Source organism: Bombus vosnesenskii, unplaced genomic scaffold, assembly GCF_011952255.1.
Source record: "Bombus vosnesenskii isolate JDL3184/JDL3185 unplaced genomic scaffold, Bvos_JDL3184-5_v1.1 scf7180000013299, whole genome shotgun sequence".
In the NCBI taxonomy this organism is placed as follows: domain Eukaryota; kingdom Metazoa; phylum Arthropoda; class Insecta; order Hymenoptera; family Apidae; genus Bombus; species Bombus vosnesenskii.
In genome coordinates, this window is record NW_022882949.1 from 831,311 (window position 1) to 845,781 (window position 14,471).

General features: G+C 28.6%; 1 protein-coding gene across 1 annotated transcript in view; it reads right to left on the reverse strand.

Annotated features, from left to right (window-relative positions):
- The window catches only part of LOC117233742 (ATP-binding cassette sub-family G member 1), a 35,556-nt gene that overhangs the window by 9,027 nt on the left and 12,058 nt on the right, over positions 1-14,471 (reverse strand). Inside the window, exons 2-4 of the mRNA XM_033494303.1 lie at positions 10,430-10,846; positions 3,425-3,542; positions 277-472 (exon numbers count right to left, since the gene is read on the reverse strand). Coding sequence (XP_033350194.1) covers positions 277-472; positions 3,425-3,542; positions 10,430-10,649 — 534 coding nt within the window. The 5' untranslated portion in view covers positions 10,650-10,846. The remainder of the gene's footprint in view (positions 1-276; positions 473-3,424; positions 3,543-10,429; positions 10,847-14,471) is intronic.

Below are 14,471 nucleotides of genomic sequence, written 5' to 3' on the forward strand. Positions count from 1 at the left end.
AAAGCTTTAATAATGTGAAACAGTATCAGTATTTTGTAGACTTTTACATTGTTAAATTAGACATTTTTATTCAAAAATGTAATTTAAAAAATTTCTAGAAATGCTTGTAGCAATTGTAAGACATTATGATGTGTTTTTAATCATTCATAATTTTGTAGGATTTTTACATTTTTCTTTTATACAATTTTCAAATAAATTACTTTGTTGTTAAATAATGGAGAACATTTGAAATTGATTTTGAATATGTAGTTTAGAATTGTATAGCAGGTTACAAACTTGAGTGTGTTTATAGGCTGAATTTATACTGTAGCCAAGTTTTAAGTGTGCAGCTAATGTCATGGCTTCTCCCACGGTGATTCTTGTTCTCATTAAGGATTCCTGTTGTATGTAGCATGATGTTCTCTTCCATCTCTCACTGTACGGAACCCTAACTTTTCCATTCACTAGAATCTTTCCCCGAACGCCTTTCACTCTGAAACACCGTTTTGTTCCTAATTAATTCAATCGCATTGTTAAGATTATTTTTATGATTTTAATTTTTATGATAATATAATTATTTAATTATATATGATTATTTAATTTTTAAGAGAATACCCTAGAATAGTATTGAATATTTTAGTATGATCAATATTCTTGAAATATATAATAAATAAAAATTTATAAACTGAATAAAATTGACATTTATTTAATTATAAATTCAAATATTAATTTTGGTAAAAAAGCTCATAATATTGCATTCATGTGTAAAATATTCAATAATCGTTTTCAGCTCATTGCCAAGATTTTCTTCGTATAATAAATTATTGAATCGACCAACATTTAATCTCATTCCGGATCACGTGCTGCGCAATCTAACTGTATTCAGATAATATTTACTGTTCTTTAGACCATGTTTCTTTTTTATGTGAAAATGTTAATATTTCAAAATATATACTGAAAAATCCCGTTCTTCCGTTGAAAATTACCTTTTATTTAATTTTCCATTTGTTTATGAGATGCATAAACGATCGATACTTTCCTCGGGATAAATGTTTATTTAAAACATCTAAAGAAAACGGAATGGTAAATTTACACATTTATAGTAATTGATAGACTGAATAAAGAAGCGGCAAATCTGTTTCTATTACTATTAATTATTCTTAAAATAAATATTTTCTTAATGGGTAATTAATAAGTTTTAATTTTAAGATTTGTTTTAGATTAATTTTAGTTTAGATTATTTTCTTTACATTAATCTTAATTAATAATAAAAACAATGATTAATATATAAATTATGTTACTTAACTTTATGATTAGCTAGTTCATTGATTTTTTATCTGTTATTATTTCACTTTCATAACTAATTCCTCATCCAAATCAATTTTTCAATTTTCTTTTCTATTTGATTCTATATTAGCTCAATCTATTTGTAATTATCCATGACTCATGAATTACCCTTAATGCGTTATATAATAATCATTAATACAAACGGCTTTCTGGAAAGTAAATTTCTAAGCCGATACTTCCTCTTGTTCCAGAAATTAATTAAGATAGTCATCGTCGATTTCAATGATCGTCACGTATAGTTCATGACGTTGTACAAAGTACAATTTAACATATAATTGCAACTTCCTAGTATTTATTCTAGTAGAATCAGATTCTAGAGAAACGTATTAGCAATTACTCGCAGAAATCATAATGTAATTCTCACTATTATTGACATCTTTAAATATGTAAGTACTTATACAGAGAAATATGCTGACAGAATGATTTCTAAAAGCATACGCTTTACTTACAATTAGTTAATGTATATTTTGTACTTTTGGGGATAAATATTCACTAAAAAGGTCATCTTCGATTTCGATTTTGAAATATATTGTAGGGTTCAACATTTTGAACAACTTTTTTCTATACATATAACCAGCAGCCAACCTTGATTTTTGAATTGCACATAAAAATATCTCGCCGCACTTAGTTATATAAAGAGATCTCGATACTCACTATGGAAAATCATCTGAAAATTGGATCATGAAAAAACCAACAAGGAAGATAACAAAGTTCACGCTCTGTGAGACAGACAAAGATGAGTAGAGTGTTTCTTGTCTTAGCATTTATAGCATGTTGCGCATGCGTAACGAGACCTTTCTACTCTTCCATGTTGATTTTTCACGACTTAATTTTCGAACGATTTCTTCTATGCTTTCAACATATTAGTGTCGAGACTTGTTTATGTAAACATGAATATATAATATGAATATATAACATATAATGAATATATAACAATGCTGGCCGGTTACCTCACGGCGCGCAGACCGGGTTAATGTTAATATGGTCTGTCCAACGAAACGAAAGGGTAGACATAACAAAACATTGCTGCTGTTGCAGCCAGTAACCATACTAACCCAATTCAGCTTGAAAACTGAAACCTACCAGAGGGATATTTTTGCGTATAGCTGGAAAACTAATGCCGACGGCCGATTATATGTATAGGTTAGATATATAGGAAAGTTATTTGAAATATTGAGCTTTACAACACATTTCAAAATCAACGAAAACAAAGGTACCTCCTTTTTTGTAAATATTTACTCTCTTTTATATACTTATGTCGTCTAGATGAGTTAGTTTAAATATCTGAATCATAACTTAAAAAAAAGAGAATTCAATGCAACACATAATACATAAGTTTGTGTAACAGGTGTTTAAATACCTCCATGAGTAACTACGTGTGCTATGATATATAGTGGATTCGTGTTCGAATGAATGAATCATCTAAAAAGCGAATGCAATATGTGAGTTAAATTGTAATTGTACTTCATTATCATATTATGATAATTTAATATAATATATTTTATCAATAGATAAATAATAATATAATAATAATATAATATACAATATGTTTCATTAATAGATTCCTTATAGTATAAGACATAACGATCTTTTTGATCGTGCTGCGTTCTTTCAGTCAGTTTCGACCCAATTTTCTAGCTTTAAAAAATATTTCAAGTTTGGACAGAATGTGAGAAGATTCTGACTGGTATGCATGATTTCAATCGTATATGAAACATCCTCTTGGTTAAGTAAGGAAGTAATCAGTTAACTAAGAAACGATAATAAGGCAGATATTATAAGTATGGAAGAATGAATGAACAAACTTGTAAGCGAAATTTATCTCTAGACTGATGAAACTGAAATTAAATAGGATAAATAAATAATAATAATAAAATTAAATATCTTTTTGAAACATTAAAAATCTTTTTTGCATGCAAAAATTCAATAATCATTAAAGCATAAAAAGCAATGTGCATGAATATTGAAACTCGTGATACGAATATTAATGTAGTAAAGAACAGTATGTACGCAGTACGTTCACGTTCAAGTGTACCGATAACTAGAAGCCGCTAAATCATGTTCTTAGCGTCCTTGGCTTAGGCTAATAAATACTCACGTATAGCCGGCTAAGACGTTCAACAAAGTCGACTTCCCGGCCCCAGAAGGCCCCATTATGGCGACTAGTTCGCCAGCTTTGAATTCCCCACTGATACCATGAAGAATTTCTTTGGATTCTGCAATTAGGAAAGGAAAAATTGTTTTCACTCTCTATACTATACTGTCTACATTGTACATGTAGTCTGTATTTGTTAAAGTAGAATTTCTTTGCTTCCTGCTATAAGAGAAAGGAAAAACTAGTTTTATTCCCTATAATTATGTTTTCTATATTTCCTAATCTCTATTTGTAAGATAAAATTTCTTCGCATTCTATACTGAGGAAAAAGAACATTTTTCTTTATTCTCTGCATTATATTGCCTACATTCTATAATCTCTATTTCCAAAGTAAAATTTTGTCGCATTCTGCTTTAAAGATAGACCACAAATTAGTAATTATAACGATGATTAATAGGATTTTTTCAATAAGAAGATGGAAAAATTGTTTCTATTCTTTATATTCCTTAATCTTTGTTTCTTAAAATATGATTAATTTTCTTAAACATACATGAAAAACAGATATCTCTATACTATCCTTGGATTTAAATAGTTGTATTATAACAATTGTGCAATGTTCAATTCTTAGCAACAAATAATAAATCTTAAATTGTTTTATTTTAGAAAGATTCAAATTAGTTCTACCAAATAAATTTTTTAAATTTTTGCTGAAGAAGAGTCAATGAACGGAAAAATAGGATGAGCTTCAATGGCTTCCATCAAATGTTAAATTAACGAACTAAAACACGGAGACACCAATGAACTGATATTACGATTTATCTTCAGATCATTTATCTATAATATCTATTCGAAGCATTTCGTCTCATTAATCCTCGCTTTATTAACAGAAGCAATTGTACTTAAATTATTTAACACGGTCTTTTTGTGCCAATATTTTTAGTAGAATTTCTCCTTGAAAAATATTCGCTCTTTTAAGAGACTCCAACTTCACAAAAAAATTGGTTCGCACATTCTGAGAAACCATAGTAATCAACGACATGGTTCAGTGATGCAGAAAACGATTCTTCGTTAATCAATATACTCAAATTTGTCATATTTTAATCCTGTTTGATTCATCGTACCAATTTTTTGTCAAAATTGGTTGAAATGCAATATTAATTAGTCTTTTATGAATTGTATTAATCTATCAGATTTATAAAATGATCTTATAGTAGACTCTATTAATGCATAACATTTAAGATGGAACTTTCTATGTCATTTAATTTGCGTTGCATTAATTCATGAGAAAAATTTTGTTCTTGTATTTATCTACGTGGAATATTTATCCGTATAAACAAATATAAATGCCACGTCGAAACGAAGGACAAAAGAAGATAATAATGAAAATGAAATTAACGACACAAACAATCGATGACTTTGCACTAAGTCGTACATTTCCATAACAGAGTGCATTTTTGTCCAAGACAAATATGCACATATTTGCTTTTTTAGTAATGTAAATAATTGTAAGCTCTTGTAATAACAACATGGTATTAAAGTATAAGTATAAAGTTACTGTATTATATATATATTTCTAGTATATATAGTATATATATATATACTATATACTATATACTATATACTATATACTATATATATATACTATATACTATATACTATATATATATATATATATATATATAGTATATAGTATATATTTCTATGATATATATTATTATAGTATATTATAGTCGTATATACAGGGTGAGACAGTAAGAATCACCACCTGAGATAACTCATTATTAACTACATCAAAAGATATTTGAAATAAAATTTATTGCATTTGAGGGGGATGATCAAGTGAATATAGTTCGACTTTTAATACATACCTTATAATTTTGAGATATTAAGGTGACCTTAAGTTTTTTACATAGCACCATATATTTTTTATAACATTAGTCAATCTAAATGAATATTCTCTACAAGAAAGTAAGACACGAAAAGACGCGAAGCGATATTCTTGCATTTATATTGTTTTTATCTATCATGCGTTAAATTTGACAAATTATAAATGTGTATGAAAAAATATACGGTGCCATTTAAAAGTCTCAGAACCACCTTAAGATATCAAAATATATATAGTATAACAAAAAAATGGAATTATATTCACTTGATCAGGTCTTTCGAAGACAATAAATCTTATTTCAATCATTTTTTGATGAAGTCAATAGATAAACGAATTTTTTCAGGTGGACATTATTACTGACTCATTCCGTATATATAGATATAGTTATAATATCGATGGCTTATTTTGAAAGTGGTATAAATCTGTCTTCTTTCGTTTTGAAGTATTAAAGTGTTTGCGTTTCCATCAACTGAAAAATCCTAATAAGGTCTACTTAATTCGTCCATGTCTCTAGATGTTTAAATAGATGTGAATTCATTACACAAATAGTTTTTTTGAGAATTACCTAGCCTAATACCTCTTTTCAGGGTCATCAGTGAGCTTACTCTATTTTCAAAATTAGAGAATTGTAGAATTGAATAAATTTTGATTATTTAAAATTTATGTTTGATATTTGAAGATAAATAGAATGTAACTGTAAATAAATTGAAATTAACATAATATTATTATATTGGGCTACGGTAAATATGCCTGTATCATTATCAGATTCTAACGTTAACGCGAACTTATCCATTGAGATAAGAAAGCAAGATAACAAGAATACGTAATACTTTCTCGAATTTGAAATTTACACTTCGATACGACCCGATATAAATATAAAGCTATTATTAATTTAATAATGCTTTAAGCGTAATAATACATATATTTAACTATAACAATTTAATTTAATGATAATAATAAATTAATAAATATAATAATTATTTACGAGTATACTGCCTAATCGCATTTAAACAAGTTGTTCACATCCGTACATGGAATATTATGTTGGATACAGAGATTAGAATTATATTCGCTATCATTCGCTTTTGATTAGGTACATCGACTGTTTGGTCAGAGTACAGATTACAGAAAAACGGCTTACATTAATTTCAAAATAAACGTTCCTTCAGTTTCATTTATTAACGAAAATTCAGTTCATTAAAGCGAACGAATATTTGAAGATTTAAATTATAAATTGTTTATAAATAAAAAGTTCACATTATTATAAAGCCTATATAGTTATGCTATGTCTACTAATAATTATTGCTATAATAACTACTATAGTTTACTATGCTAAATATATTTTTACTACATATTATATTATATAATCTAATATTTTTTCATTATATATTTTGTCATTTATATGCATACATAAATCATAAAATTAGTAAAAACACGCGTAAATAAAGTGTTCATCGCAAACATTCATATTGATGAGATGTGCACACACAAAAAAAAGAAAAAAACAATACTCTATTGAACAGGTTTTTCTCGGAACATCGTCATATGAAATGCATGCGCTGTTGTCATCTATATTATGTCGTTTCGCATTTATCAATTTTCAAACGGAAGTCGAATTCATTATTCCTAGCACGGGCAAGCGTATAATAAAGAATTGTAATATTTAAAATATTTATTATCATTCATTCTGTATTATGCTATCTTATTTCTATTATTTAATGCCACATCAACCGCATATTTCGCATATATATTATATCGAATTTAATAATAATAAATAATAATAATAGTCGTTTATTACGATTCTGTCTCGGTAGGTACAGAGATTGTTCTTATTTGTTACTCTTATATTTTAAGCATCCTTAAAATTAATAGTTTAAATAAAAGACTTCTATTTTCAATATTGTTTGTTTAAAATAATATACTGTTTCCGCTTTTTTTTTTTTTGCTATTCACGGTGTCTCAGAGTATTCCATTGTAATATGCAATCTGCTCGCTGATTCCTTGGACATTTGTACAGTATATGTTCTTTGGTTTCAAGTTCATAATTATTGAATATGTCGTCGTTTTTGTTACTTAAATGAGCTTCTTCATTTCCAGCTAGTCTGAGCTGCGTTATGTTTCTTATTATGTTTATTGGCAGTTGAAATTGAATATATGTAGTCTTCACATTTATATGCCTGCAAATCCTTGATACTTTTGTACATCGGATTATAACTGGAATTTAAGATACTATGTTTGTCCTCTAGAATATATTTCTCCCTGATCTTCTTTAGGATGTTTGGTAAGTTCCCTCTTTGCTGATGGGTTGTATAATTTACTATAACCCATTTTATTAAATAAATTTTTCATTTGTGTATACCAATTTCTTACATTTTCACCTTTCTCAGCGCCGTCTAGTTTGAATATTTTCATTTTTGCTTTCCAGTTGTATATTTTTATCTTCATGAGTGGTTTCCAAAGTACTCCCACAGAGCAGTTTAACTTTTGCTAGGAACTGTTCGCAGGCCTTATTGAATGCCCCTAAGGACGTAAAAGTAACATCTAGATGCAGTAGATGTAGTATTTTAACACTTCTAATTCGTTCTCATTATATTTTAGCTTCATTTTCCTCTTTAGTTTGCCGGATTTGCAGAATACTATTATTTTATTTTTGTTGGTGTTGTCCTGGAGTTCGTTATATCGAATTTTACAATAGTGATTTTCGATATTTAGAGAATATTTAATCCTGACAATACAACGTAGGAATAATTCAATACGCAAATCTATATAGAACTGGTTCAATGATTGAATATTAAGGTCAAGTATTAGTCGCACATAGAAATCACTTGATAAAAATTTGCAACTTCAAGCCGTCAACTGTTCTGCTCTAGCAGTGATGACGCATCTTTTCCTTTGTCAAGCGATGGACGATCCAAGAAATCATCCCAAGCGTCGCAAACTATATATATTACGTATGTACGTATATACATGCCTGCATGCCATCGAGTAGTGTGCAATAAAAACGAATTTATGGTTATATTTAACTATACATGCTATGAGTCTTCCTTATTCCTTTGAATTTTTATGAATAACAATTCTAGTATATGATTTGTATAACACGTGTAGTAAATGGTAAAACTAGAAAAATATAACACACAAAAATATAAATATAACATTAAAAAAAGGATTGAAATAATTTTAAAGATGCACAATCGAATAGAATAATAAAATAGTCAAAATCGATTAAGATTCAAATTAGTTAAAATCTGGAACATAGATAAATATTTGCGGTCAAAAGCCTGAATCGACTTTTAATAAAACAAATTAGAATTAGGTGATGTCATATATGCACTCTTACATTTACTGTTCTTGTCTAAATACATACTCTTGGCCCATTTAACAATAAAAAATGTTTGTTTATAAGCATAGAACGTCAACTACACGTTTATTGTAATTAATTAAAAATTATTGTAGTCAATCATAATTTCCTACACATGTACTGACGTCTATGGTGGCGACCTCTTGACACCTGAATCTCCTTTTCGATCGATTATAACGTTTTCTGCCAACATCTAATAATGGCGAAATGTTTCCAAAATGCCCAACATTAACTTTCTCCGCTCAAAACTTTCTTTGCTACTCTCAGGACCACTTCAACATCGCTTTCTCTCAGAGTCACGACGACATTTATTACGCTAAAAAGCGGAGAAACGCGATCCAATCGGATAAACTATTATCAAGCACTAACCTACGAGGTGAACTATTCCAAAAATAACCGATAAAATAAAAGTTTTTGTACGTTGCATTTTCAGAAACAAATATGATCGCCTTTAATATATGTATAATAATTCTATCGGAAAGCGAATTTATTCATGAAGAGATTAAAATATCATTATTATAATTACCATACAAGGTATTAAAAAAGTTGGGCGATATTCAAAAGATGTGAATCTAGACATAAGAACAACGGAGGAAGCTTATGTACATCATTTCTTAATGTTTAACATCTTATAAATATAATACTATACTGCAATATGATATTCATCTATGTTGCTATTGTCGCTCCGAAGTAAAGAAAAGCATAAATGGGAAAAAAGAGATCTATTAATATTACCATATTCATAAAGGATGATTCTGAACATTAAGACATCGTTGCAATAAAGTTACCATCACAGTAGAAGAAAACAGAAGTTTTTATTCTCACTTTATATGAAAGGCAACACAAATCACTGTATTCGGATTGAATACAATAGACATTATATTAGAATTCTAACATTAGATCTTGAATAAACGATAAGAGATTCGATTTATATAGATATTTCGTATTCTGAATTTTATTTCCTTTCGATATTCGAATTACGAAGCTCTTTGTATGATATAATTTTAATGAAATGTAACAAAATCATCCGGTCAAGGAGTTTCGGTAGTCATGCAGCATGCATCACCATGATGCTGAGATCTATGCGCGTTTGACGTACCTCAACTAACCTACTTTCGTCCATGGCTTTGTATTCTTTCGGGGAGAATTCTTTCGGGAAAAATAATGCTTTAGGGTAGTGGTTCTCAACCGGGATAAAATAAAATATTTGAGGACGCATTAAATTTTGTATAAATTACATATATCGATAAACATAGAAAAAATGACATAGACATTTAGAAAATCTTGTAAAATTATAATAATTTTAGTAAGTAATTAATGGCTGTAGTGTACCCATAAAAGTGTTTCGGTGTATCCTCAGGAGTACAGATTGAGAACCACTGACCTAATCTATTAAATTTTTTATAATAAAATGGAAAAAATTACGTTATCTCATTGAATCTATCAAATTATCTATTCCAATTAATCTCTTTATTTTATGATTTCTTTTTTATTTGACAATAATATTGTTTCGCTTCTCGGAATACATGGCTATACATAACTTATGCATTAAGTTTCTTATAATAAAACGAAACAAATAGCCTCAAACAACTCTAAAATACTGAATGATCCCTTTATACATACTTTCAAAATCTAATTCATTTTTCTATATATGTATGAATTCGCATCAATTTTAAAATGTCCAAAACACGTCTATTCGTATTAGACATTTTATCTAATCTACTAAGTTTTTCACAATAAAATAGAAAAAATAACGTGAACTTACTGGGTCTTAACTGTCGAAAGGTCCATTCTTTTACTCTATATCGGACGTCATAAAAAGCGAGGTCCACCTCGGGCTTTCTGGGGAAAGAGTATTTATCTTCTACGAAATAACTGTCTTTCGCGGCAACTGTCACTCCGTGTACGTCATCGCGGCTGTTGTGTTCGACCTGACAGCAGCTTAACGACGATCGGGATGGAGAACAGTGGGCAGAAGTGGTCATCGTTCGATAAACTACGTTTGGGGTTTCTTTCCACGAGTGTCGCTGCGTTCGTTCTGACCACAATTCACGTCTGTAATCGCATGTCTAACACAGCACCAATGATTCTGTCCTTCTTCCCTCCCTTTCGATTGGTCGAGTCCCGATGGTTTTGATTTCCAACCGATTACTGTTCGCACATTATTAAGCCACGTGCTCTTCTGCAATAAGGTAAAACATACATAGGTATAATTAATACATTCGCATCATACTTATAATGACATTCTTTTAAATGATAACGTGAACAGATATAGGAAAACCAATCTAAACATGCAAATAAATTTAATAATTCATAATCCTTATCTTTTTCTTTGATCACTACAACTACCGATTTCTAACGGAGTAACATTTTTTAAACAATTTATTTTAGTATCAAATTGTTGTAGTTATACGAAAGTACGTATTATCAAACGATATGACAATTATAATGTACTTTGACCTTATTAATCAGTATGTAAATGATATAGTAAATTCAACAGTGTGCAAATATTTTTTATAGTCACTATATTATACAGACAATAATAATTAGACTGCGGATGTTTATCCATCCATGTGATTATCCATTGTAAATTATCCATATTTTTGATAAAGTATAGTATCCGGATTACAAAATTTTTGATGCTGAATATATGCTCTGAGAGATACTTTAGAATGCTACAACCGAAAGTGAGGACATTTTTCATGGCAATGAGCAATTTTGAAAATTCGGCTTTATAAACATTTGGTTAACCGCGGTCTTAAGTATTAATTATAAAAATCTGCATAATATCATGTTCATATCGAGCGGTAAGCGGTAAGCGGCAAAGTTATGGCACAGCCAATGCCATAAAAATTCCAGAAAATAAAGGATAATCTAAATTTAATCCACTACAGAGTACACTATAAAACAGGTTAAGGATATTAAATTGTAAAAAAAGAGTCGGTAAAATCCATAAGAACGTCATACATCAGTAGGCTGATTAAAATTTTTTGCGCCTTATTTATGTGAAAAAAGACCCTCATTTTTTAATTCAACGAACGAAAAAACAACTAAAAAGTATCATTCTAGTCGAATATGTCGCAGTCCTGGTACTATAACAAAGGGTTTATACGGTAAATAGGGTTTTGTGACACTTTCGTTCTTTACATAGTACCTAAGTAAACATTTGTTTTGTCTATTAAATGTAATAATGAATGGTTTAGTTTAGGTATTTTTCTACGTTATGTGCATTCTGCACATTTTCGTATACTTAGATTTTCTATATATAGGTACATAATAACGTAAACAAACGTAAGAGAACCAATATGAAAATTTAACCTTTGGGCTATATTAATTTATTATAATAATATAAAAAAGATAATAATCAAACTGCTTATGTTTACGCACCTTCGTATTTCTATGCATATAATTATTTTTGTCGTATCTTTTTAATCTTGATTTACTGTTTACTGGAACTCTTTAGGTGAAATATATACTAAAGGTCGATAGTTTTGATTACTAATATATATGACTATACAAATATTTTAATTTTCTATCCCAACTTAATTTATTTGCTTATATTACCTTGAAAATATTATTACACTTTGAGGTTACGTAACGTTATAGAAGATACGTCACCGATTCAGCTTTAAGGGATTAATATGATTTCATCTGATGTAGTAATGAAAGTATCGTAAGACTGGAGGTCGCTGGTATTGGTGGCATAATACTTGTATATACGTATGTAAATGTATACTATGTGTATAATAAGCAGACTTGAAATCATAAGAAGGTTGAGAAAATGTTTGTAAGGTGCACAACGTATCCTTGCAATTGAAATTCTAACCATAAACTTGTAACACGCTTAATGTTGCTAAAACGAACTATATATATCATCTTTTTTCGTTAAGTAATAAAACAATAGAAATAGTAATAAAAACTACAATATAAAATATAAACATAGTAAAGGTAAAATTAATAATAGAAATAATCTTTATAACATTGATTATTAACATTTCCAATGTTGACATGTAATAAGTTTTTTAGCAAATTACAATAAAATGCTTGTCAATCATAGTTAAGGTAATAAATATTTATCTTTGCGTGGTTTCCCCACGATTAGCAAGCTGGACATTAAGAAAAGTAAAAAAAGACATTAGAAGAAAATATAGAACCAGCGTAAATAAATCAAATACATATGCAAATCGCTTGAGATATCTTCAACGGATACGTTGATACTTAAGATTAAGATTACGTTGAAACTTAGACACAATACAACGGAAAATCCAACTACAGTACCATAAAAATGTTCTTGATTATTCGCTCGACGAAAATTTTATTTTTACAAATGAATATTTTAACTTCGTTTTATAGGAAATTGAAAACTTAAGAAATGTATAGAATGTACATAATGTGCAGCAATATATATAGAACACCTGAAATATAATACCTGGTGTGATATTTACAGTATGAAAAAAATCTCCATTAAAATATCATTTGTTTAATTTTATTCTTTAATTTATGAAAATATGAAATTGTGTTCTTCTATAAAAGATAAAAACAACTTATGCTTTAGCCATATGCTTCACATATAAAATATGTAAAGTATAATACTCGCTAAGAATAAAATAATCTAATCCAAAATTCTATTTTATTAATTTTATTTATAAAAACATGAAGTTACAGAAATAGTTTAGTCATCAACAGAAAGCTTTTTCACGAGATTATACGCGATCGAGACACGTCATTATCGGTTTCATCTTCCATACACGCTCCAGCCTACACACAAAAGAAGTGCTTATGGTGGGAGCGAGCAGCTGAAACGAGTGCGGATACTCAGTCGTTAAAAGAAACCTTCGAAGACAACATACTTAATACAAATCTACAATTTAAGTTTATTTGTAGATTTATCTATAAATGAGTATAACAATATAATATATATATATATATATATATATATATATATATATATATATATATATATATTTTGTACCATCCGTTGGTCTTGTATTTTTAATTTTCCAAATGATTTTTATAGATATAACGTAATTTATTGTCACAGGGTTAATGAAATCTTAACAATTACTATTATTATTATTAAAGATATATATTATATATCTTTGTGTAGTAATTGTATTATAATTTTTATTATAATATATTTATTAAAATATATGTTTATTATAATACAAATCAAGGCTGAAAAGCGGGATTTAATAAGTGAATTAATTGCAATTTTTTCAGATTATAAATTCAAGGAGATAGAGAGAAAATGGGAGAAACTGATTACGATGATTTATTACTTGTAGTTGCGGATAAATGTCTCGAATAGAATACGTATATTGATTGTCCAGTAACGAGAAGAATAAATGACAAACGTCGCTGATTAAGCGTTAAGGTTTGTTGTATTGCAATTATTGAAAAGCTGATACTTTCATCCTTTTTCCTTCTTTCTTTCGTTTTTAACGATTTGTATTATACATCAGTGTTAAGTCAAGTGTCAGTTCTTGTCCCAATTTCCAATTTTATATAAACAATACAAAGCTTATAATAAAATTTTGAAAATTTAATAAACAATAAGTAATTTCACCTTTATACCATAGTAATCTCCTCTTTCGAATTTTTTATGAAATATAAAAATAAAACAATATTCGAGAAGTAACACGAATAGCATCAGAATTCATGAATTATTTCTACATAACTTCCGCTAATGTTGTCTTGACAATGAACGAGTTGACGTTGTAGTGACGCAGCGAAATGTTACTTTTATTCAGCAACCTGAACCTCATCGACTATCCATAGCTCAACTCTGTTAATCTATTCAGGACATT